This window comes from Aspergillus japonicus (assembly GCF_003184785.1).
Source record: "Aspergillus japonicus CBS 114.51 unplaced genomic scaffold BO86scaffold_8, whole genome shotgun sequence".
Classification (NCBI taxonomy): domain Eukaryota; kingdom Fungi; phylum Ascomycota; class Eurotiomycetes; order Eurotiales; family Aspergillaceae; genus Aspergillus; species Aspergillus japonicus.
The window spans coordinates 151,705-173,530 of NW_020291645.1; the positions used below are offsets into that span (position 1 = coordinate 151,705).

The following is a 21,826-nucleotide window of genomic DNA, read 5'->3' on the forward strand; positions in this document are numbered from 1 at the left end:
ATGCACTCACAAGAGCCAACCCATAGAACGACGACTCTCTATGCAAATTACTCACCGCCCAACCTCCCCAAAACAACATAGCAGTGCTTCGGCTGGCGAAAGAGCCCGTCGACCGCCGCGTACGTCGCCAGGGCCTCGGGACACGGCCGGAGCTCGAACTGCCACACCAGCAGCGCGAGCGTCATGCGCAGCTGCAGCTGGGCCAACGGACGCCCAAAGCAGCCGCGCAGTCCGGCCCCAAAGGCCAGGGTTGGGCCCGCATTCGGATCGAAGGTCGTTGGGCCGTCGTCACCGGCGGGGGCGACCAGCCATCGCTCCGGGACGAATCGGTCCAGATCATCGCCCACCCACTCGGTACTGGGAGTTTGCCGCGTGTGACTCGGCTTTGTGGTAGGCGTAGCCATCGTCGTCCGGGATAGAGCGCTGCTACGCTTGTCGGCGGGAATCGGCCACGCCGGGGAGGTAAATCCCGGCCCGCTGCTGAGGGCCCAGACGCAGGTGCCCTTGGGGATGGCGTAGCCCAGGAGCTCGGTGTCCCGGATGGCGATGCGGTCGATCATGAACGCGGTCGGAGCAAACCGCAGCATCTCCTCGACAGTAGCGTGGAGGTAGGGGATGGTTCGTGCCGATAGTTCAAGGGCGCTGGGCGGGCGTCCTTCCTGCAGGGCTTCGGGGAACCCCGCGCGCAGGCTTTCGCGGAGCTGGCGCTGCACCTGAGGATGATCTGATAGAAGCTTGACGCCCCAGGCTAAGGTAAACACGGTGCTATGGGAGGCGCCGAAGATGGAACCGTAGAGCTGGTTGGGGGGTAGTTTAGCAGTTGGGGAAGGTTTGGGGTTGGTCGTGACTCACCTCATCCTCCATCGCTGGGGACATGTAATCCGGCTTCCGGGATTCTTGCTTTGCCAGCTCCCTCTCATGCTGAATCATGAATTCGACCGACGATTGGGTCCGGCCAGGAAGGTCTGAGGCCGAATCGTCGGGTGCGCAGACAGTGCTGGAGACCGCAGTCTCGAGCCATTCCCGCGTGACCCGGCTTTTGACCCGGAGGGCGTTGGCCAGTCGGGGTCGCAGGGACATCATCCACCATGACAGTCGTGGGAACAGTGATGTCCCACTCTTCTCAATGGCGTCACTGAGCACTCCATGCGCGCGGATGAATTCGTGGGGACTTGACTCGGGGAATGTGATGATCTGCCGCCCACTGTTCACTGTCGGCCTGCCACCGGGGTTGCCGCTCCGGAGAAGCTCGATTTGCGATGAGATCCCGTCCTTCGGAAAGTCGCGTCCGAATGATATCTCCAACAGCGTGTCAAGCACCATGCGTTGAAAATCCGTTTGGGGCGCAAAGCCTGCCGACGACTCCTCGGCCACCCGCGCCTTGATCCTCCACAGCTCGACCAGCCGCAGGACAGACGTGTGGATCGCAGGTGCTGCGGTATGCTGAAGGAAGGGCGTGGTCACCAGATGCTTCACCAGATTGCGGTGTCTTTTCCACTCGGAGCCAGTACTCATGGTGATATGGTGCGTCGGAGACAGACCGGAGAAGATGTCCTGCACCATGGGTGTACGGTCAAAGTCCCGACTGCGGTAGAGAAGTAGGTCGAGGGCCTCTCGGGGATCACTGAGCACCACGATGGGTTTGCCCAGCGGGTCCAGAAAAAGCTGGATCAGAGGAGATTGCAGATGCCGCGTCTGCTGCAGAAGCCAGGACTGGATGTCCTGCGTACGTGCCATCACCTTCTGAAGCTCAGGGAGGTCTCCAAGCAGCCTCCGGGCAGACGCTGCATTGTGGGGGATATCGCGGATCGGCCGGGGAAGCAGAAGGCGGATGTAGACCTGGTGTAGAGCCAGAAGCAACAGGCCTACAATTACACCGTTGGTCACAACATCCGAGCTGAAGTCCATCTTGACGGGAGGTGGAAGACGTTGAAGCTAGAAATTGGTGAACTGCCTGTATGCTTTTATGACAAACCTGTTATCTTCAGGTACCGCCGATCTGACCCCTTCTGACCAGATTACTTGGGGTGTCACAATCTTTGCAGACTCGATCGATCGGCAGTCATGCAGGGACGGGGCTCGGGATATTTCTTTCCTTTGTTTTTTTGTTTTTCTTTCATACACGCGTCTGCATGACACATCACACGGATTATAGCCAAAATCTCTCGAATTCTTACCCGATGCTTTCTAGTCTATGACGCCGAAGTTTGAGGCCGAAACAGGTTCAATTGCAGCCACTCTTACTCAGAGGACTGACTTAGGTACCGTTCTGAAGAGGTTCGTGTTATGATCCAGTCCATTTGCCATTTAGTGTTCCACTCTTGCAAAGTCTTGCTTATCACGCCCTAATGATCTTGCGACGACAAAGCCACTTAAGAGGCAGCTACTGAGACACACAAAACTCAATTCCTCAATGCACCACTACCGACAACAGAAGTCTGGCCCTACATTGAGCATGTACCCTCGAAAAGACTAGGTTCGTTTCCTTGCAGCCTTCCTTCTCGCCTCGCCAGCGCGACACTGATTGTGCACCTGTACCGCCACTCGAATGAAATCGCGCGTCCAGATCGTGAACAACCCCTGTAACGCGATCGAAATACCGGACAACACCAACTTCACATTCCGCGACAGACAAACAGCGCCTGGCGTGACCTGCGCCTGCGAGGCCAGTCTCTCCCATCCGGACGCCCCCGGATCGAGCATCATGCGTCCCGTCACTACAGCATCACAACCCCCGGATACCGGCAGCAGGCGGTGCAGCCTCCAGTGTAGAGAGGCAAACATCACGTGTCGGGTCAAGACCCAGATCACAATGAAGACGACGAGCGAAATTCGGAGGCTCTTCTGATACTGCAAACATCGCTGGATTTGCACGAACTGGCCGGTCGGTCAGCACATCCTCTTACTGTTGACCTTGCATTTGCTGAGTTCAACTCTGATGCTTGTGGAGACATACGGCGAGAAGGAAGTCCGCCAGATCGGCGGTGAGGAGAATTCCATAGAGCAGGGTATATACCCGGCTGTTGCAGCAGGTGACCACCACCACGCAGGTCAGAAGATGGTGGAGGAACTTGTCGATAAAGTCATCTTTGATCGGTTCGATGACCATGACCAGGCACTGGTGCAGATAGAAGGCGATGCGAAGGAGGAAGAAACATTGCATGGGATGGGTGATTTGGGATTGTGGCCAGTCCTGGAATAGTTGCTGGGGATTGAGTAGGTCTGGCGTGTTGTACCAAAGGCCCTGGATAGGCTTACAGTCAGTGGCGAGCCGTGTGATCCTGGCTGTGAAAGCGGGGTGAAAAACGCACTAGGGCATATAGCATCATGATACCGCGCGAGATGGCCTTCCAGCCCAGGGCTGCGAGATGGGAGGAGTCCTGGGATCCGAAACCATACTTGCGTAGAATCGGCTGTAGGAGGTGGTCCGCTACGAGGGGGCGAGCGAGCATGAATACGAAGCAGAAGACCACTAGAGAGCCCCAATCGTCTAATACATCTCGAGGATGTACTGTGCCCTTGTCGGACCCCCAGCACCGGACTGGCGCCTGAAGAGCTGCGATGAAAGCATGCTGATCGGCCAATAGGTGCGCGACCAGGACCAGTAGTGAGAATCCTCAAGCAATGATCGTTAACATTCATCGTGGTATTCGAGTTGACCGGTAGGGATGGGATTGCGCCCTTACCGAGCTGATGTGACGCAATGGATTGTCGCACATTCACCTGATCGGAAACTGTCATCCTCACGAGATCTTACTACCCAGGCGAATTTATTGAAGCGTGTCTCTAACCCCTTCGCCTTTTCGAGTGCGGTGTAGACTAAATTTGCGATAAGCCCCAGAGGTCTCACGGCAGAAGATATTTGTCTCTTGATGTCAACAAAAGATCGTGGTTGGATCGAGAGCCCCATGTCGTTTACGATTGATCAATATCTGATCTGTCTAAAAGAGGATATGTACCTGCTCCGAGATTGATGGTGCCTCTCGATCTCAGCTGCAGGCTGTCCCTGACAGCTCCACCTGCATATACCCTTTAGGTATTTAGGTACCATGCGAGCGAAGCATTGTGACCGCGGATTGCCCCACTTCCCACTTTTACGGCGTAAAGAAAGAGACGAGTCACACTCACGGAAGAAAAATAGTATACATCACAAATGAGAGGCAACTAGAGGATCTGATCGACAGGATTGAGTTTGGTCACCCGTCCCCGCGAACGGATGCTGGACAGAAGTTCGTGCTCGAAGCGGAACATGGGTTGTGCGCTATCGCGCTCATTTCGGTCAATCCACCCTTTCCAGTAACTGAACCTCACTGAGACGCGAGAACTCCTTCCGAGGAGCGAGCCAACCAGGGTGGAAGACGGCACAGATCCCAACCAGAAGCACCATCATCACAGCATCCAAGGCGATCAAATAGTTCTCATGCAGGAGAAGATAACCGCCCGGCCCTTGTCCGAGCTCAATAGTGCGGTAGGTGCATCGGATGTAGATGCAGACGGTCGCTGCGGTTAGTACCCCGCGCCAGAGGCTGATGGATGCGCCCGGTACCGATAGGCGAAATCGGTGAACCCGATAGAAAACGTCCCAGGCACAGAGAATGAAGATCGTGATGGAAAAGAGCTGGAATACCACGCCGGCGAGCATGATGTTGGATCCGTGGTCAAGGTTGCCGTTGACCTTTTTGGAGTCCGCGGAAGCGATGCCACCCCCAACAGCTTGGATGACAATGGAAATAAGATCGCAGGCGCTGAAGATCCAGAGGTAGCTGCGCGGACTGAGGAAGGAAGATCTCTGACCTATGATCTGCACAAAGCACCCGAGCAGGATGTAGATACCGGCGGTCAAGAAGGTGGGGGCTGGTGGATGAATCAGTAGTAAGTTTTCTGCACTTGGCTTTCTTCAACCAGTAGAGGCGTCACTCACCAATGATCAGAGTGGAGAACTGGATGAGGAATGCATTCAGGTTGTACGGGCATCGCGTGGTCCAGATCCTGGCGGCCCATCCTAGGACCTCAGCTATTGCAAGGATCAACAGTTAGGGTTAGCCACGCCGCCGGGGTAGGCCTGCTCTTGCGCGTCTTGGTGGCAGTACATACTCAAACAGCCAACCACAAAAAGTATGGTCCACCAGAACCGTCGGTATATCACCATCTGGATGACGTGTACTCCTGCCAGAAGACCAAACAAGGTACAGAAAACCACGCCCGGGGCGAAGGCCGGTAGGTAGCCGTACGGGGTGCCGTATCCATCAATCAGAGCATGGCAGCCAGTCGTCAGATCAGTAACAGAGTTCGCCATCGCTGGATGGGTTAGTAAAGGCAGGTCAACAAGTGATGATGAAACCAATGCTACGGGTTTTCTCATGTATGTGTCCTCACCGCGGTGATTTAAGAGCGAGCACGACGCAAGGGGCTCGAACCCTATTCCCAGTTAGGGGATGATCGACCTCATTTCCATCTCAGATCTACGCCCACCCTCAATACAACCTGCATCTGCATGCCAATTCCCCTTGATTTCTCCCGAGTGTCTTTCGTGACGAAGCAGGAAGGTCTTTCTTTACAGGTCTGAGCCTCGAAGGATCTCGGCACGATTCATGCTTGCAAGACCTTGCAATATGTCACATAGGCTTAGGTACCATCTGCCGGTCGGTAGGTGATATATCTATTCGGAATGACCGAGACAGCTCCTAGCCTACTAACATTTGACTGCCTTGACCATATATGACAATTCATCATGGAACAGCAGCATATAGCCTGCTTCCCAGCATACAATGCTTGTTCGGACATTTCAACTGCATTATAAGGTCCCGATTCTGGCGAAACACCGACCAGGGCAACAATCGACGATACGGCGACCGCTCAAGGTTGTCGTAGATCTCTGGCTCTATGGAACAAGACCCTGCCCAATTTGGTCCGATCAGTCATGCCAGCCATCGTTACTGCCCTCGCCCCTCGAAGGAGCCCCTAACCGATCTCATTGCCGACCGGGCCCCGTGCATCTACGTCATCACGACTTATTTGAGCTATACAATCATTCATCTCATCGGTTTGATCCGAGACTTCTTCGGAATCTACTTCAAGGAGGAAAAATACCGGCATCTCCGCCCCTGGAACGGATATGCACCCTGGTTCACTGCCCGCGAGAGCGTCTATACACGGCGTATGAAGGTACGTCTAGCCGACTGCCTGGACCGTCCCACCACGGGTGTCCCCGGACGGTATATCACGCTGCTTGATCGAGTCACACGCGACAACAACAAATCCTTTCAGCTCACCGGTGCCCGCACTCAGACCTTGAACCTGGGATCCTACAACTACCTTGGCTTTGCTCAGTCCAGGGGACCCTGCGCGGATCGCGTTGAAGAGACGATTCGCGCGTATGGCATCAGCGCAGGCGGTGCCCGGGCTGACGTGGGAGGCCTGGATCTCCACGTAGAGGTCGAGCAGCTGGTGGCTGAGTTCGTTCGCAAGGAATCCGCCATGGTCTTTTCTGCTGGGTTCGGCACCAACGCAACCATCTTCCCCGCATTGGTCGGACCGGGCTGCCTAATTCTCTCGGATGAGCTCAACCATGCCTCCCTACGGTTCGGGGCGCGCCTATCGGGCGCATCGATTGTGGCGTTCCGACACAACGACATGCAGGCCTTTGAGGCAAGGTTGCGGGAGGCAATCTCACAGGGACAGCCGGCCACCGCGACCGCCCCCAGGAGTGGCTATCATCCCTGGAAGAAGATTCTGGTCGTGGTCGAGGGGCTGTATTCAATGGAGGGCACATTCTGCAATCTTCCAGCCATCATTGCGTTGAAGCGCCGGTACAAGTTCCACCTGTTTGTAGATGAGGCACATTCCATCGGCGCACTGGGTCCGGAGGGTCGAGGCGTCTGCGACTATTTTGGCATTGACCCGCGGGAGGTTGACATCCTAATGGGCACGCTCACGAAATCCTTTGGCGCCGTCGGAGGATATATCGCAGCAGATGGAGAGATCGTGCGCAAGCTTCGCGCCGTGAATGCGGGCGTGTTGTACAGTGAAGCTATAGCCCCGGCTCTAATGGCGCAGATCTCCGCTTCGTTTCACATCCTGACTGGTGAGCTACTGCCGGGCCAGAAGGAAGAACGACTGCAGCGCCTGGCCTTTAATTCGCGTTACCTGCGCCTCGGCCTCAAGCGGCTAGGGTTCATTGTCTATGGGAACGACGATTCCCCCGTCATCCCGTTGATTCTGTATAATCCGGGTAAGATGACCGCATTCTCACGAATGATGCTTGCCCGTGGGATCTCGGTGGTGGTGGTCCCATTCCCCGCCGTTCCGCTCGAGCTGTGTCGAGTGCGTTTCTGTGTCTCTGCAGCGCATAACCTGGAGGATCTCAACCGCGTTCTGGCGGCGTGTGACGAGATTGGGGATATTCTGAGATTGAAGTTTTCCAGTGGCGTTGCGGGTGGATTGGGTTGTAGAACCAAGCAGTCGGCGCATGGAAACTCAATCCCACCGAGGTGGAAATTGGAGGACGTAATTCGCTGCGGAGTCCAGGATGTACAACAACGCTTGTATTGAGAAAAGGGCCTGGATGGGAAGAGAAGCTGTATGTGCAGACAATGTGACCAGATCGTCGGATGGTGGATCGTTGGGGATCGACGGCTCACCTACTCGATCCATTCAATGCTCGTATTGTGCAAGACAGGTCATATTATGAGAGATGCAGCTGAATTGGACCCATCAAAAAACTTATTTTGTCCGCCATGTACTGTACAGTACTCGCTACGGAGTACGGAGTACTACCAGTACCTCTGTTCTTGTACCTAGTAGCTCGATGTTCTAGAATTTGCAACATTGGTTGGGAATATCAGACTCTCCGGATAGCTTTGCCGCCTCTACTCAGCACAATCGGTTTATACCTTGGGCATTGCGAACCTCGACGCCAATGGCACAGATATTACGACGCAGTTAGATCGACATATACAGCGCATCCGACGTGGGATTCTACCCGTCAGCATCACTATCTCTGTCTATAGTCTGTTATTCCATCAGTCGTTTTAACGCCATGGGTTGGCATTACCGTGGAGCTCTTCTCCTTCTTGCCAATGGACTGGTACTTGCGTCTACAGTTGTGTTCACCTTGGGCTTTTTCCGACCCATGGCCCCCTCATCGGCGAGAAGAGCAGCAGTAGATAGGAGCGTCCTCTCGCGAAGTGCCTCCTTTGAGAAAGTGGTGTTTTTGATTATTGATGCGCTCCGCAGGTAGGTTTCGAAACAGATGCCGGTGGCGACAACTTTTTAAAACCACCACGTGATACTAAGAAAAAGGATTGCAGTGACTTTGTTTACAGCCCACAGTCTCAATTCTCATTCACGCAAGAGTAGGCATCAATCCGTCGGCGACTTCATAAACTACCATCAGAATCCCCTGAGCTGACATGATATCCAAGACTGATCCGCTCCGGTGCAGCCATGCCTTTTACTATGAAAACCGGCTCTCCAAGTCTGACTAGGGCATGCGTCAAGGCCATGACCATTGGCTCACCCTCCATATTCTTGGACGTTTTTCACAACGCCGATGACGGACCCGGCACACCCGAAACAACGGATACGTGGTTAGCGCAATTGAAGGCTGCTGGAAGGGGAGAACTAGTCTTTTATGGTGACGACACGTGGATACAGCTGTTTGCTGAGGTCTTCGATCGAGGATGTCCTATCTCACCGTTGTTTGTGCCGGTGAGTTTCGAAGTCCCAGGAGCCCACCTCTTCTTCCGCGCACGGAAGAGGAAAAGGACCCATCGGTTGACCGGTGCAACGCTGAAGCCTGCATAGGATATTCACTCACCAGACCTGAATGTGTCCACTAATGCCATGAGAGAGCTTCAACGCGATGATTGGAGCGCACTGGTCCTTCACTTTCCCGGCATTGACCACGTCGGTCACATGGGCGGTGCGGACAGTGATTTCATGGCATCAAAGCAACGTCAAATGGATGCTATTATCAGAGAGATTTATGAAGCTCTCGAGACTGAGGCCCATCTAGACTCCACACTGTTCGTGGCTGGGGGTGACCATGGCATGGATCGGTGGGGGGGTCATGGAGGTGCATCGGATCCCGAAGTGTCAGCTGCGATGATGTTCATCTCCCCGCAATTTAAGTTGCTCAATCGGACCTATGAATCACCTGTGGCGCCGACGGTTGGTGCCTTTGACTACTACACTGTCATCCGTCAGGTCGATGTTGTACCTACCATGGCAGGGTTGCTGGGGATTCCTATACCCTCCGCTAGCATTGGTGTCTTCGCTCATGAACTTCTTGATCTGTGGAGCGATATCAAAGATCGAGCCAATCTTGTTCTTGAGAATCTCAATCATCTCAGTGCGTTATTCTGCAAGTCGGATACTGGGATGGATGTTTGCCAGACCGACCTTGACAGGCATCATTTACCACAGGAGCCTCTCAATGAAAAAAGCCTAGCAGAGCTTTCCCTGGTAACAAATCCATTCCCGTTGGCCGGCGCGCGACATGCATGACTGACGAGATTTTGTAGATGAGCAAAAAGTTTCAGAATGCACTGGACAATGCGACTAGCGGAAATATCCAAGTCTCTATTCTCCATTACGGGATTGCAATCGCTGTGATCGCACTCCTCCTTGCCTGTGCTACTTGTAAGTCAACTTTGCCGCTGAACCGGGACTTCTTGGTCTTGAACCTCTTTCAACTTGGCCACAGCCTTGCTTTGCTGTTTCCATATCTCGTGGAGGCTGAGCATCATTTTTGGTTTTGGAGCTCTACAGTATGGATGGGCTGGGTAGTCTTCACTACCGGTTGCCATTCCTACGCTGTAGGCCTCCGTAGTTTAACCCCCGTTGTCTTACATTTACTCGCGCAGCGGTGGAATATCCATGACCGGAGTTCACCCGAAGAGGTATACAGCATTCTGGGTCTCTTGGATAGACGTCCCCTTTGTCTCTGGCTTCTGATTGCGGTGACCCTCCTCCACACCTCCTACACATTCGCAGCGCAGAGCAGGCGGAACGTCACTCGTGATGCTGAAGACAACCCACTTCTTGGACTCGCCCACCGAGCAGTACTCCTGTTCATCTTTGTATTTAAGTTCGCATCTGCGGCCCGAATCCGCCCCGGTCTCATTGATCGCGCTCCCGAATGGCTGCAGGGCATTATTCTGGAGCAACTTCCCCTTACGCGGATCGCACAATTTGTTTTTGTGAGTCTGGCTATAGGGCTTGGCTACGTGGCCCTGCGCTCTCATGCCAGGGACGCGTCGCTGAAGAACGAAAAGGGTGAGTTGGCAAGGGAACATCCTGATATTGTCGATCTTCTGGATGACAGCTAACATGGGCAATTTCCAGCGACCGAACTTCTCCCTCTGCTGGAAATCCTGAATTTATACTTGATCATGCAGACCGTCCCAGCCAATATCCCGCTACTTTTCATTTACCGACTTCAGCTCGAGTGGCTTGGTGCGTATTGGTCTTGTCCTGGGCCGATTGTTATATCCTTGAAACAGATGTCTCTGACCCCGCTTCATGACACAGTGTCCTCCGCCGTTCACCTCAGCCCCTTTCAAGTTTGCTTCGCCATCGTCCTATTCACCCACAGCGCATTCTTCGCCCTCGGCAATGCGAACACGATTGCCGCGCTGCGATACACCGAGGGATTCAACGGGCTTCAAGCCCACCACTGGCTGCTGAGCCCCGTGCATACCTTCTGCAGCAACTACGCTGGTCCGATCTGGTGGAGTGGTAATGGATTACGACTGCTGGTTGCCACCGGGCAGGGAGAACGCAGAAGTCCTAGTGGCTTCTTTGAGCACTTGGGACTCCGGACCCTCTTCGTGGCGTATGGCCTTCTCGGCGCCATGGCAGCATGCTACCTCCGAAGGGAAGAGGCCGTCGTTTGGACCGTCATGGCGCCTAAGTTTCTGTATACAGTTCTGTGGACGGTGCCCTTTCACCTGTTATTTAATATGGGCATGCCGACCGTGCTCTGGGCGGTTGCCCAGTTGTGAGAAAAGGATGCACCGTGGAACAGGTTGGCTTTTAATGGTCGGTGCCACTAATGTATGCGAATAACATCGTGCCAGGAGGTCTTTGCTTGGGTGCGTCTTTATAGTGAGATAGTACGTATAGTATGTACCTCACACTTGACGAGATATCCCTTTCCATTCTTTTCCACGATACAGAGGCCGTGTGTACAATGATTCATTTTGTGGGTGATCCTGTCGAGATGGGCGTGTGGTTCTCTTTAGGGTTCCTTGGGACAAGAATAAGCATCCTAGGGAACGGCGTTATGCCTCCTACTTTACCTAGCAACGCTTGACTTCACCCTGATTGCGCGGCCCTTATAGAAGGATAAGGCAACAATGACATTGGAACACGGCCCTTTTTCTACAATAGTCCTGGAGGGCTTAGCAAGCTAGAGGCAGCGGTTAGAGGTATTCGAAATGGACCCAATTCCGCCTCCAACACTGCAGCACCTCCATTGCGCATGCCCACCGACACGGTAGTGTAGGTTACATATCTGGTTGAACTAGCCAAATGCTTGGTTGGCTTTGGGAGCTCTGCGTGTCGTGAGGCTTTTGCGCGACCAACCAACTCACTGGCCACAAGGCCGAGGCGGATTGCTTTTGTGTTGGATCTTCAGGGTACACTGGTGAACCACTTAGAGAGGGTCAGACCACGATCACCAGAGGCTAATATAACACAGGTGCGTAGTCTTATCGCGTAGACATCGGCTGTAGCTGTAGCCATTTCCTCTATCAGCTGGAGTGACATTCGACATTCACATACATTTGACAAAACTGTAGGAAGACAATAGCGCTGGAGTGACTTGCGGTAAGAGCCCTGATGAACAGGAACATGCCATTCCGGTGACTAAACTCCATGTATTTCACATCCTAACAGGATCGAACAGAGCACAAAGGGCTCGGGGAGGATTAGACTCTAGATACTGATATCTGTGTAAGATGACAATTCAGTGCTAGCATTATTGTTGCTCTGCCAAGAGCGGATTTGCAACTATGCAAATTAGAGCTGTCATGTTGCAGCGCCCGAAACCCGCAATTCATAGCTTTATTCCGCGGGGGCCTATGCTCTTACCTGTCATCTCACAAGGCAAACCACCAATTGTACTCCGTAGTTTTAAGCATTATAACAGGTCAGATTGTGGTCTTCAAGTTGGATACCTGCTGAGTCTCGACCGTGACTGTGAATACCGTCCAAGCTGGCCAACATCATCCGCATGATTGTGAAGTCCTGCACACCGCTTCTCTGCTGTGAGTAATTTAACTATACTGGACCCAGCAGAAAGCCTCGAATCACAATTGAGGATATCCAAGACTCCTCCGGGCGTCCTCACGGCCAGCCGATTGCCCATAGCAACTGTCGTGACACGCAGACCATCAATTCCGCAAACTATGCGTACCTCTTCGCTTAGAACAGGCTGTCCAAGCCAGAGGGTCAGCGTGCTGACGAGGCTTCCGTTGACAAGCTCCTGAATTTGCAACGTGGTCAGGGGCTGGATCTTCCCTGGTCTGATACCCTGGCAGTGTTCGTCCGTATTACAAAACATCGGCGATGGTGTTGAGCAAGACGGGAGGAGGCTGGTTTCATCTGGCCGTCATGCCCGTGCAGGTAGGAGGTAATAAGACACCCTGAAATGGCCTTTCTTTGCCCTGGGCGTACAATATGTACCTAAAAAGGTAAACAACCCCCCCCCCCCCCCCCCCCCCCCTTGTCGCTGCGTCATAATGACGAACCTCCTCAGTAGAATCTTCCAGATACGCGACGACATCCTGAACCCTAAGGCCGCCACATACGGACGGAACAGACCCTTGTGGATATGGTGGGGGACAAATTATCCTTTCCGGTTATTCATCGTATCCATTTCGACCCGAGTATCCTGGTGCTGCTGCACATCCTCAAGCACAGGGGGGGAGGAAACCGTGCTGAAGGCCCATGCGGTCGAATATCCCACCTCAACTGGAGGCTTCAAATACAGTTACTAGAGGCTGGGTGCGTTTACTTTTCAATGCCGAGGCGCTGGTGGGTCCGTCGACGGGGCAGGCCAAGCTTTGGTATTCGTTTTGACGACGATGCCATACGCAGGGGATGTTCAGGGTCAGACCCCAACCAGGGGGACTGGAGCTGTCATCGGCTCGCTAGCGAATACAGTCGGACCTGCTACATCGACCCTAATCTAAGACTTGGTAAATTAAGTAATCTCCACCACTCCCTCGCCACCCTCGAGCTGTCCTCCATTGTGAAACACATTCAACCCCTCCATCGCTGGAGCAGAAGAACCGCGGTGCCACCAACACCCAGGATCGCGACCCACCGAACCATCGCGCGTCGAATGTACTCCCGCCCGGTGCGCGCAATCGCATCCGCATCGTTAATCCGCGGGAAGGGAATGCCGGCGGGGACCTTCTTCCCCAGCGCGCGACACAGCGGTTCCCACCCGTCACGCACGTCGACGAACACCACCCGGTCGGCGGGGACATTCGCCTCCAGCCAGGCGATATGCCGCTCGTAGACGCCGCGGTGGATCAGCGTGTCGCGCACTTGCTGGACGGAGGTCAGGCTGCGGTCGTCCGCATAGAGCCGGCACCACTGCCGGCGCAGGAGCCAGGTGAAGTCCACGAAGTGCCGCATGCCGGGCAGCGGAAGGAGGAGCAGCTTGAGGAAGTGTAGGCGGGTAAAGCTGTGCACCTGCGCCATGCTCTTCTCCCAAGCCGCGGGGTCACGCACCGTGCAGATGACCTTGGCGTCTGGGTAGAGCGCCAACAGCTCGGGCAGGAGCTGACAGCCTGGAGCGTCGGTGATGGCCGCGTAGCCGTCGAGCTGATGCCGCAGGAGGCGTTGGCATTCCCGCCGCTGCGGCGACTGCTCCCCGCCGGCCAGCCAGCACCGGAGGATGCGGATCCAGGCTCTCAGCTCGCCGGGGCTGCCGCGGGTGAGTTGCGTGCCGCCGTGGTAGACGGGGCCGTCGAGGAGGATGGTTAACGCTGCGCTGAAGGAGGCGGTCCCCGTTCGAGGCAGGCCCGCTCCGATGACTTGGAGTTGTGTCCCTGGTTGGGGAGCTGAGGCGGCTTGACCCATTGTGTTCGGGTTGGGGCTGAAGGAAGGGGGAGGGTACAAGTTGAGGGTAAAACTATCCGGGTGCTGTGACTGATGGCTCGACTTATAGAATCCTCAACCCCGACGAATGTCGACGCAAGGGGGAGAGGCGGGCTGGCCGGGGGTGCTTTGCCCGCCAGGTTTCCAACTGGTCACTTCAAGATGACAGAGGCCAGGATATGACACGTCTGTAACTACAGCGTGACACATGCCGGGATGTGCAATGTCTGCATGTATCTTATCAGAATTACATGCGAGTCCAGTCGGTGTAGACTGCGCGATTTGCAACTCCACTACGTGCAAAATGATAGCTAGAAAGTATGTATTGTTGGAATCACCCAGGTACAGTACTCTTGATCTACAACTTGCGACCCGGGGGCAGTGCTTCTATGGCTTCTTACGAACCCCTCGGCGGCTTCAATGCCCTATGGAGCCGAATACACCCACAGCAGAAAGTATAATACCACTTATTCTTCAACAATCCCAGTCACTTTCACTCGCACTCGCCATGGCCCATCTCTGCCCCGCGGAAGCAGTTTGTCTCGCACAAATCGGACATTCTCCTTCGTTGTCTGGTAGAGTTCCAGATCGAAATGACGAATCACCGTAGCCAAGACATTGTACAATTCCGCGTAGGCTAGGCTGTTGTGCCACGAGAGGGAAGACGTTAGCCGCAAACGAAACCGCCCGAGACATAGTGGGGTTGTAGAAAAAACGTACTTCATTCCTAGGCAGGCCCTATTGCCCCGGCCGAATGTCACTAGATAGCGCAACAGTCCCTCTTGCCGCTCCGCGGCCAGGATCCATCGCTCCGGGTAGAATTTGTCCGGATCTGGGAACAGGGTGGGATCTCTGTGCACGAAGTATGCGATCGTGCTGACCGGTGTCTATTGGGCCCGCGTGAGTCCGTCGTCGTTACGGAGCCAGGGAGGTCGAGGAATAGCTTACACCCGGTGGGATAACGCAGTCCTTATATCTCAGGGCCTCCGTCGGCGACATCCTCTGCTGTCGCATCACGATTCCGGAAAAGCGTAGAGCCTCGTGAATTACTGCTGTCTGTGCCACGGAAACACCTCAATCAGAAAGGGGCCTCTTCGCGGATGACCAGGAAGGAAAGGAAAAAGACCGCATCATCAGAGAGATAGGATAGTACATACCAAGTATGGCAGCTTCTCAAGTTGGCGCCATGTCACCGGGTGGTGCGGAGTGGGCATGATCTGTTTCAGTTCCGTTCGGAGTTTGCTCAATACCGCTGGATCATTGAGAATATGAAAGATGGCCACCGACAGCGTGGTCGCCGTCGTCTCGGTGCCAGCGGCAAACAGTACCAACCCTTCATCCTCGAGGCGTTTGAGCGTCCGTTCTTCCGGGGGAACGTCCGGATCCGTAAGAGCATGAAACATGGTGGTCGTTTTGGGGCCACCCCCGGCACCCGGGGCTGCGCTTCTCGAATCCAGCGCGGCCAAAGACTGCTCCCGAACGCCCTCCAACAGATCATAGACGCGGGCTCGGGCGGGGAAGACCCGCGCCATGAACCACTTGGGAATCAGGCGCAGGAGAGCGCCCATTACGGGAAAGAATCGGTGTAGGTGGATCTGGTCTGTCCCCTCCTGGACCACCTTAACGATGCCCTTGCCGATGTTCTCCTCCTCCTGAAGCTCGTAGCTGTTCCCGTACGCATACTGTGTGATGAGGTCGCCGGTCAACCCCTGCAGTCGGTTGATGAGGTCCAGGACTTTGTCCTCTCTGTAGGCAGTGCGAAGGGCATTCAGGAACTTGTCCAGCGATCGCTGGATGGTCGGCTCAATCCCCTCGATCGAGCGTCGCGAGAAGAATGAGGTAAGGATCCGTCGGCGCATGCGATGCGTGTGGTGGCCGACGGTGGAGACCATCGCACCGGGGGCACTGAAGATGTGGACGGACTTCGGGTCCTTATCCCGCATCCCGGTGGCCGGGGCATAGATCTCGTCGTAGAAATAGGGATCCTTGATGTGCACCTCCCGAGGATTGATCCGCACGATGGGTCCTACCATGATGATATGTCGTGTTAGGCAGGGAGGGTTCGCGCACGGTGGGCGGAGACCCCGTTCATCCCACCGAATGGAGATTCACGTTACCGTATCTTTGGTGCATCCTGTCGATTTCCCAAACGAACATGCCATTGCGGATGACATCGAAGTAGAACTCATACAGATGGGAAATCGCGGCTAGCTTTGGGCCAGGAACATGATGCAGCGGATCGAAGTACAGACGATATATACTGCGGAGAATGAAGCCAACGAGGGTCAGGCTCAGGGCACTCAGCACCATGTGCTCTCGGATAAGCAGCAAGGCACCAATCATTGAGGCTGGATGCATTCTATGTTGCTTGATGAGCGAGAAAGGAGAGAAGACCGATTATTCTAAGAATCACTTGCCATGCAGGACACCAGGTATTATATTTGACTTACCTTCAAAGACATCTTGAACAGTGGTGGTGGTCCGGGGGTATTGCGCATCCCACCACTTCCAGCCGTCAAGGGTACGGTGTCGACGGGAGAGATATCAACAGGATAAGGTGCGTCACATTCAACCAGGCAGCGCCAAGGCCTGCCAGTTCTAAGTAAGGGGAGCAGAATTTGTGGTGTCAGATTCTGCATGAATGTCAATCACTTTAGGGCTCGGTGTGACATGGGACCCCCTGGAAAGTCTCCGCATTGCCAAACCCGGAAGATCGACATCCACCACAGTCCTGCCAAGGGTTCAAATCCGGGCCGCTGTCTCTGACACATTTGTTCTGGTCACGCGTATCATAGAGTACCGATCGACTGCGTCAAAATACCCGTAAGCCATCAGGAGTCTGTCCTGTGGCACTGGCTTCTTACCCTCCATCGCCACGAATTTCAAAACCCGTAGTGAACTCCGGCAAATTGTTCCAAATTCAACAAGAATGTTTGCTTGGGTTTGACATCACGCTACCGCTTATTCTACGTTGTCGAATCATTTGGGTCAAACCTTTGGACCAACTTTCCACGTCCTTGGGTCTCCAAACACTATTTAGCACCTTTCGTGGGTTGTAAACTTCATGACGAGGGTGGATTCAGCATCTATCTGCAAATCGAGCAAGAACCTTGCCTGCTCTATTGAAGCCGGGTCCAGGCTAGCCCAGTACTTGAACATGCAATGCAACTGAGGCTAGCTTGAGGAATCATATTCACTACCGAGATGCTTTTCAGACTGAAAAGTGACTTACCGATTAGACTTTCATTAGTGCGCTTGAATCTCGGTGACTACGTGTTGCGCTGGGGATTTGGGCTGCATCAAAACGAGCTAACTTATAGCTGGGATATTCCAGTGGTCGTGTCAAAGTGACCTCTATAGACTAAGCGTTGCCTCACTCCTCAGTCTCCGTAAGCGTACAATTTATTTAAGGTGTGGCTAGAACCCTACATCGCGTTCCCAAGATTTAACGGCCATCTATATTCCCACTCCCAATTTCCCCTATAGCTCTTCGAGGCACCTATTTGACGTGATGCGTGAGGATCCGGTGGCCATGCTGATCGAGGCAAAGAGTCAATGCTTATTGGAGAGTTTTGCAAACTCGCATCATCCCACCTATGGGCTCGGGACAATGACCGGCAACATCTACGATACCGCATGGATCTCGCTGGTGAAAAAGGCGATTGAGGGAGGCACGCCAACCTGGGCATTTCCCGCCGCTTTTTCGACTCTCCTGCGGCTCCAAAAGCCCGATGGTGGTTGGGGTCATTCCGATTCCGGGTTGGATACCATAGCCAACACTCTGGCGGCTCTTCTTGCCCTGCAAAGACACGCTGCAGATCCAGGGGAGGTCGACGCGCAGGAGCTCAACTCTCGAATTTTTGAAGCAAAACAGTTTCTCGATACGGCTTTGAAGGATCTTAATGACTTACTAGTTACAAGTATTCTACCCGTGAGCCTGGAACTGCGCGTCCCAGCCATGCTGGAGCTGCTGGAGGCAGAGGGACACACATTTGACTTTGACCGGACCAACCTGACGAGGCTGCAAAAGAAGAAACTGTCCAAGATCAATCTGGACCTCATCTTCAGTGGCCCGCAGTCCTCGCTTCTGCACTCGTTGGAGGCTCTGGTCGGAAAGATTGACTTCGGCGGGTTAGCACAGCACAAGGTCCTCGGCAGCATGCTGGGCTCGCCATCTGCGACAGCGGCATATCTGATGTATAGCCCCGTGTGGGATGACGAGGCCGAGGACTATATCCGGAGCGCGATCTTGAACGGCGCTGGTCTGGGATCGGGGCTAGTGGCAGCTGGATATCCGACCACAGTATTTGAGTGGGCGTGGGTATGTCGATCTCCCCTCCTATCATGAGTATTGCTTGGAACGAAATGCTGATACAGCCAAGGTGACCACGAATCTGCTTCGCAACGGGATTCAACCAAAGTTCGATCTACTGCAGACGGGTGAGCCGATTGAGGCAGAAGTCAAGCAGCATGGACTCGTAGGCTTCGGTGGGGCACCCTGCCTCAGATTCAAGGGTAGACTATCGCCGCTGTGCCATTTACTAACGTTTCTGCTTGTCAATAGTACCCAAGGCATGCCCTGATGCCGATGACACTGCTAAGGCCTTGGTAGCTCTGATGCTCCAAGGCAAACGCTACTCGCCACAAGTGATGGTTGATCGCTTTGAGCGTGAAGATCATTTCGCAACGTACTCTTACGAGACGCATAAGAGCATCAGCACAAACGCCAACGTCCTCAGCGCTCTGGTGCTGCTCTCCACCGACGACCGCTACCAGGCCCAGATTGAGAAGTGTGTTCGCTACCTGTGCGAAGAATGGTTCAAGTGCGATCGAATGCCTCGGGACAAATGGGTACGTCAAGGGACTACTTGAGATAGGAAGCCTGATACCTAATGGTTAACCGAAACTCTTTTAGAACATCTCGTCATACTACCCCACAATGCTAATGTGCGAAGCCCTGATATCCTACCTTCACCGCTGGAGTGCTGGCGACCTAGTCGCATTGTCTGATGATTTGATGAGATTCCAAATCCCAATCACGCTGTTCCAGGCTCTCATCCGAACGATCCGCACTCAAAAGGAGAACGGTTCCTGGGGAAGCGCAGGTTCTGCGGAAGAGACGGCATATGCTCTCCTTATACTGAAAAGTGCGACATCTTTTAGTTATACTGAGAAAATCGCCAGCGAGGTTAACGATGCCGTCAGACGAGGCATCGAGTTTATCCTTTCCAGAGACGAACGCTCTTCGACCGACGACCAGCTGTGGTTAGACAAGACCTTGTACGCCATTCCAACGGTGTCTGACTCGTACATCATGGCGGCTGTGACGGCTGGGGAGACTGCGACTCCTGGTAACGAAGTCGCCGTAATACCATCCATGCTCGTTGAGATACCGGCTGCCACGATTCGCAAAATGGCCGGATTCTTCGCGCGATTGCCGTCGCAGAGTAAAACCCCAAAGTGGGTGGTCGAAGCGTCGGTTGTCGAGGCTCTTCTATTCAGCTACAAGCTGAAGCACCTAGATGTCTTCTCCACTGGGAAAGCGCTTGGCGAGAAATACATCAAATTCGCTGCCTGCTTTTGGACCCTGGCCAACAACTCCCGCCCTGAGTATCTGTTGAGTACCCGCATAGTCTATAGCATGGTCGAACTCTCTGTTGGGATCTTCCAGGAGGACGACTTGATGGAAAGGGATCTGATGGCTCTACCTGATTCGGCCTCTGAGGCCATAGCCGACTACATTGAGCAGTTGCGTCACAGCACAAATGGTCTTTGTCGAGATCACCCTTCTCAGGGGAGGCCCACCTGTGAAAGAAATGGGGAGGCCAGAAGTGTACTCAGCAATGTCCAACGCAACATCGCTACCTGGATCCGCTTTGTGCTGGATGAGAACCTCGCCACCACCAAGCCAAGTCCTGCTGATCGACGCGATCTGCAAGAGGAACTTAGGATGGCGACAATTGCTGCCACACACCAAGCCAAAGGGCATCGATCGCTCCACAACAATATCACCAACGGTCATACAAAAGAGCATTCAGACAGCCCCGAATGCGCCACCCCTGTCGGTAACGGCCAGTCCTTCTTCACCTGGCTTCACACCTCTGCTGTGCACGACGTCAAGAGTGCAGTGGTTTCCAAGTCCTTGATTTGTAAGCTTGGATCCGCAGAAAAGGGGGATGTCTTCCCCACTGCCCGAGAAAAGTATCTGGCCGAGAAGCTGTGGCGGCAGATCTCGGTGGAGGGCAGGTTGTGGAATGACCTGGGCAGTATCGAACGTGACCGACGCGCCACGAACCTCAACTCGGTCGACTTTCCGGAGTTCTCGTCGCGGCAAAGTCTGGAGGCAGACGGAGATGTGCGGACGCAGCTACGGCTGCTGGCGGAGTACGAACACGGTTGTACAGTGCGATGCCTGGAGGACTTGGTGCAGATTTTGGAGACATCCGGTCGTCGGAAACTGTCGCTTTACCTGCAGATGTACTACCTGTGTTGTGAGATCTATTCGGAGACATGTGTGATGTATCAGTTTGGGTCTACCACGGCGATGTGAAGGGTTAGAAGAAGAGATGAGGTAGTTGATCCCAACATTGCTATTGTGTTGGCTCATCAAGCCGATTATTGTTGTGATATATCTTGTTAGAGTAGATCATGTGAATTACAAGCAATATGCACCGTACTTGTGATGTTGTGGGTCCCATGCTATATGACAGATGTCACGGCTGTCAGGGATCGGTCAGGGGTATGACATGTAAGATTGTCCGGGCGCAATCTCTCCAGCATTACTACATTTTCCCCCTCGCCATCAGATTCTTGCGGTGACTATCAACTAGCTAGTGATTTGGGTTGCTGATCATTGATGACAGGGCTCTGACGGTAGATGCCACCCGACATGGGTTCAGTATCTTCTTACCAGGGCTCGCATCGTACTCATCCTCTGAGAAGATCCCCGAATTGGGGACCATGAATTGAACATCGCATTGCTGTATGCCTACACTATGGAATGTGGCGTGAACCTATGAAGTAGCAGACTTCGATCATGCGCCCTTAACGTACTGTTTAAGTAGCAAAAGTGAAAATACACATGTCGATCATGGTGACACTCTGCTGTATGCACCGGGGGTGGTCAGGAGCAAACGGAAGTATAAAGGTCTGCTGTAACCCCCCGGAAGTGTCCTTCTACACAGATCATCCCATCACAGTCCAAGCCTCCTATTCTATTCTTCCACTGCTCCTCGTAGCACTCTACCACCAACAACACTTCGATACCTCCATTCATCATGCAGTTCTCCTCGATTGTCACATTTGCTCTTCTGTGCGCTGCAGCCACTGCGTCCTCCCTCAATGCTGGCGCCAATCAGTTGGACAAGCGGCTCTTTTGCAACGACCCAACATGCAACACCCAGGTATGTTTTTCGAAGCCTCTCTGCGTCGCACGTATGACCTGGCCACAAGCCCATGCTGATGCGCCATATACAGTGTCAGAACGCCAATGCCCTTAGTGGGCAATGTGGTGGGACAGAGGACCTGTAAGCTCTTTCTTCCCAAACCTCTTCCAAACCTTCTTGCCAAACAAATGTGCTAATGCTCGAAACCTTGCAGCCGCTGCATCTGCACCTACACGCGGCCGCTAGCTGACGCAAAGAATGCTGCTGCCCCTGCTGCCCCGGCCGGTGCCGGTGCCCCTGCCGCCGGTCCCTGAAGGATCTTGTTT

General features: G+C 54.0%; 8 protein-coding genes across 8 annotated transcripts; 4 read left to right on the forward strand and 4 right to left on the reverse strand.

The window, feature by feature from the left end:
- Positions 1 to 47: 47 nt before the first annotated feature.
- Positions 48 to 1,908, reverse strand: BO86DRAFT_441419 (cytochrome P450; the record flags this gene model as incomplete). Its single annotated transcript, XM_025676255.1, has 2 exons — positions 48 to 797; positions 853 to 1,908. 2 exons carry the CDS (start codon positions 1,906 to 1,908, stop codon positions 48 to 50), a joined length of 1,806 nt encoding a protein of 601 aa, XP_025530484.1.
- Positions 1,909 to 4,279: 2,371 nt separating this feature from the next.
- On the reverse strand, positions 4,280 to 5,296 carry BO86DRAFT_306378 (RTA1 domain-containing protein; the record flags this gene model as incomplete). Its single annotated transcript, XM_025667694.1, has 3 exons — positions 4,280 to 4,854; positions 4,922 to 5,014; positions 5,095 to 5,296. The coding sequence occupies 3 exons, from the start codon at positions 5,294 to 5,296 to the stop codon at positions 4,280 to 4,282; spliced, it is 870 nt and encodes a 289-aa protein (XP_025530485.1).
- A 587-nt stretch (positions 5,297 to 5,883) lies between these two features.
- Positions 5,884 to 7,551, forward strand: BO86DRAFT_441421 (serine palmitoyl transferase subunit; the record flags this gene model as incomplete). The annotated part of the gene is made up of 1 exon (XM_025676256.1): positions 5,884 to 7,551. The coding sequence occupies one exon, from the start codon at positions 5,884 to 5,886 to the stop codon at positions 7,549 to 7,551; it is 1,668 nt and encodes a 555-aa protein (XP_025530486.1).
- Positions 7,552 to 8,131: 580 nt separating this feature from the next.
- BO86DRAFT_441429 (alkaline phosphatase-like protein) lies at positions 8,132 to 11,047 on the forward strand (the record flags this gene model as incomplete). The annotated part of the gene is made up of 6 exons (XM_025676257.1): positions 8,132 to 8,235; positions 8,424 to 8,709; positions 8,806 to 9,465; positions 9,525 to 10,278; positions 10,348 to 10,458; positions 10,534 to 11,047. The coding sequence occupies 6 exons, from the start codon at positions 8,132 to 8,134 to the stop codon at positions 11,004 to 11,006; spliced, it is 2,388 nt and encodes a 795-aa protein (XP_025530487.1). The 3' UTR covers positions 11,007 to 11,047.
- A 2,222-nt stretch (positions 11,048 to 13,269) lies between these two features.
- On the reverse strand, positions 13,270 to 14,164 carry BO86DRAFT_441434 (sulfotransferase family protein; the record flags this gene model as incomplete). The annotated part of the gene is made up of 1 exon (XM_025676258.1): positions 13,270 to 14,164. Exon 1 carries the CDS (start codon positions 14,095 to 14,097, stop codon positions 13,270 to 13,272), a length of 828 nt encoding a protein of 275 aa, XP_025530488.1. The 5' UTR covers positions 14,098 to 14,164.
- A 418-nt stretch (positions 14,165 to 14,582) lies between these two features.
- Positions 14,583 to 16,473, reverse strand: BO86DRAFT_441436 (putative cytochrome P450 oxygenase; the record flags this gene model as incomplete). The annotated part of the gene is made up of 5 exons (XM_025676259.1): positions 14,583 to 14,757; positions 14,836 to 15,002; positions 15,064 to 15,171; positions 15,273 to 16,141; positions 16,233 to 16,473. The coding sequence occupies 5 exons, from the start codon at positions 16,471 to 16,473 to the stop codon at positions 14,583 to 14,585; spliced, it is 1,560 nt and encodes a 519-aa protein (XP_025530489.1).
- A 1,153-nt stretch (positions 16,474 to 17,626) lies between these two features.
- On the forward strand, positions 17,627 to 20,665 carry BO86DRAFT_306094 (terpene synthase family protein; the record flags this gene model as incomplete). Its single annotated transcript, XM_025667682.1, has 4 exons — positions 17,627 to 18,436; positions 18,498 to 18,603; positions 18,680 to 18,966; positions 19,031 to 20,665. 4 exons carry the CDS (start codon positions 17,627 to 17,629, stop codon positions 20,663 to 20,665), a joined length of 2,838 nt encoding a protein of 945 aa, XP_025530490.1.
- Positions 20,666 to 21,392: 727 nt separating this feature from the next.
- BO86DRAFT_396850 (uncharacterized protein) lies at positions 21,393 to 21,814 on the forward strand (the record flags this gene model as incomplete). Its single annotated transcript, XM_025673439.1, has 3 exons — positions 21,393 to 21,518; positions 21,592 to 21,641; positions 21,715 to 21,814. 3 exons carry the CDS (start codon positions 21,393 to 21,395, stop codon positions 21,812 to 21,814), a joined length of 276 nt encoding a protein of 91 aa, XP_025530491.1.
- Between the last annotated feature and the right edge of the window lie 12 nt (positions 21,815 to 21,826).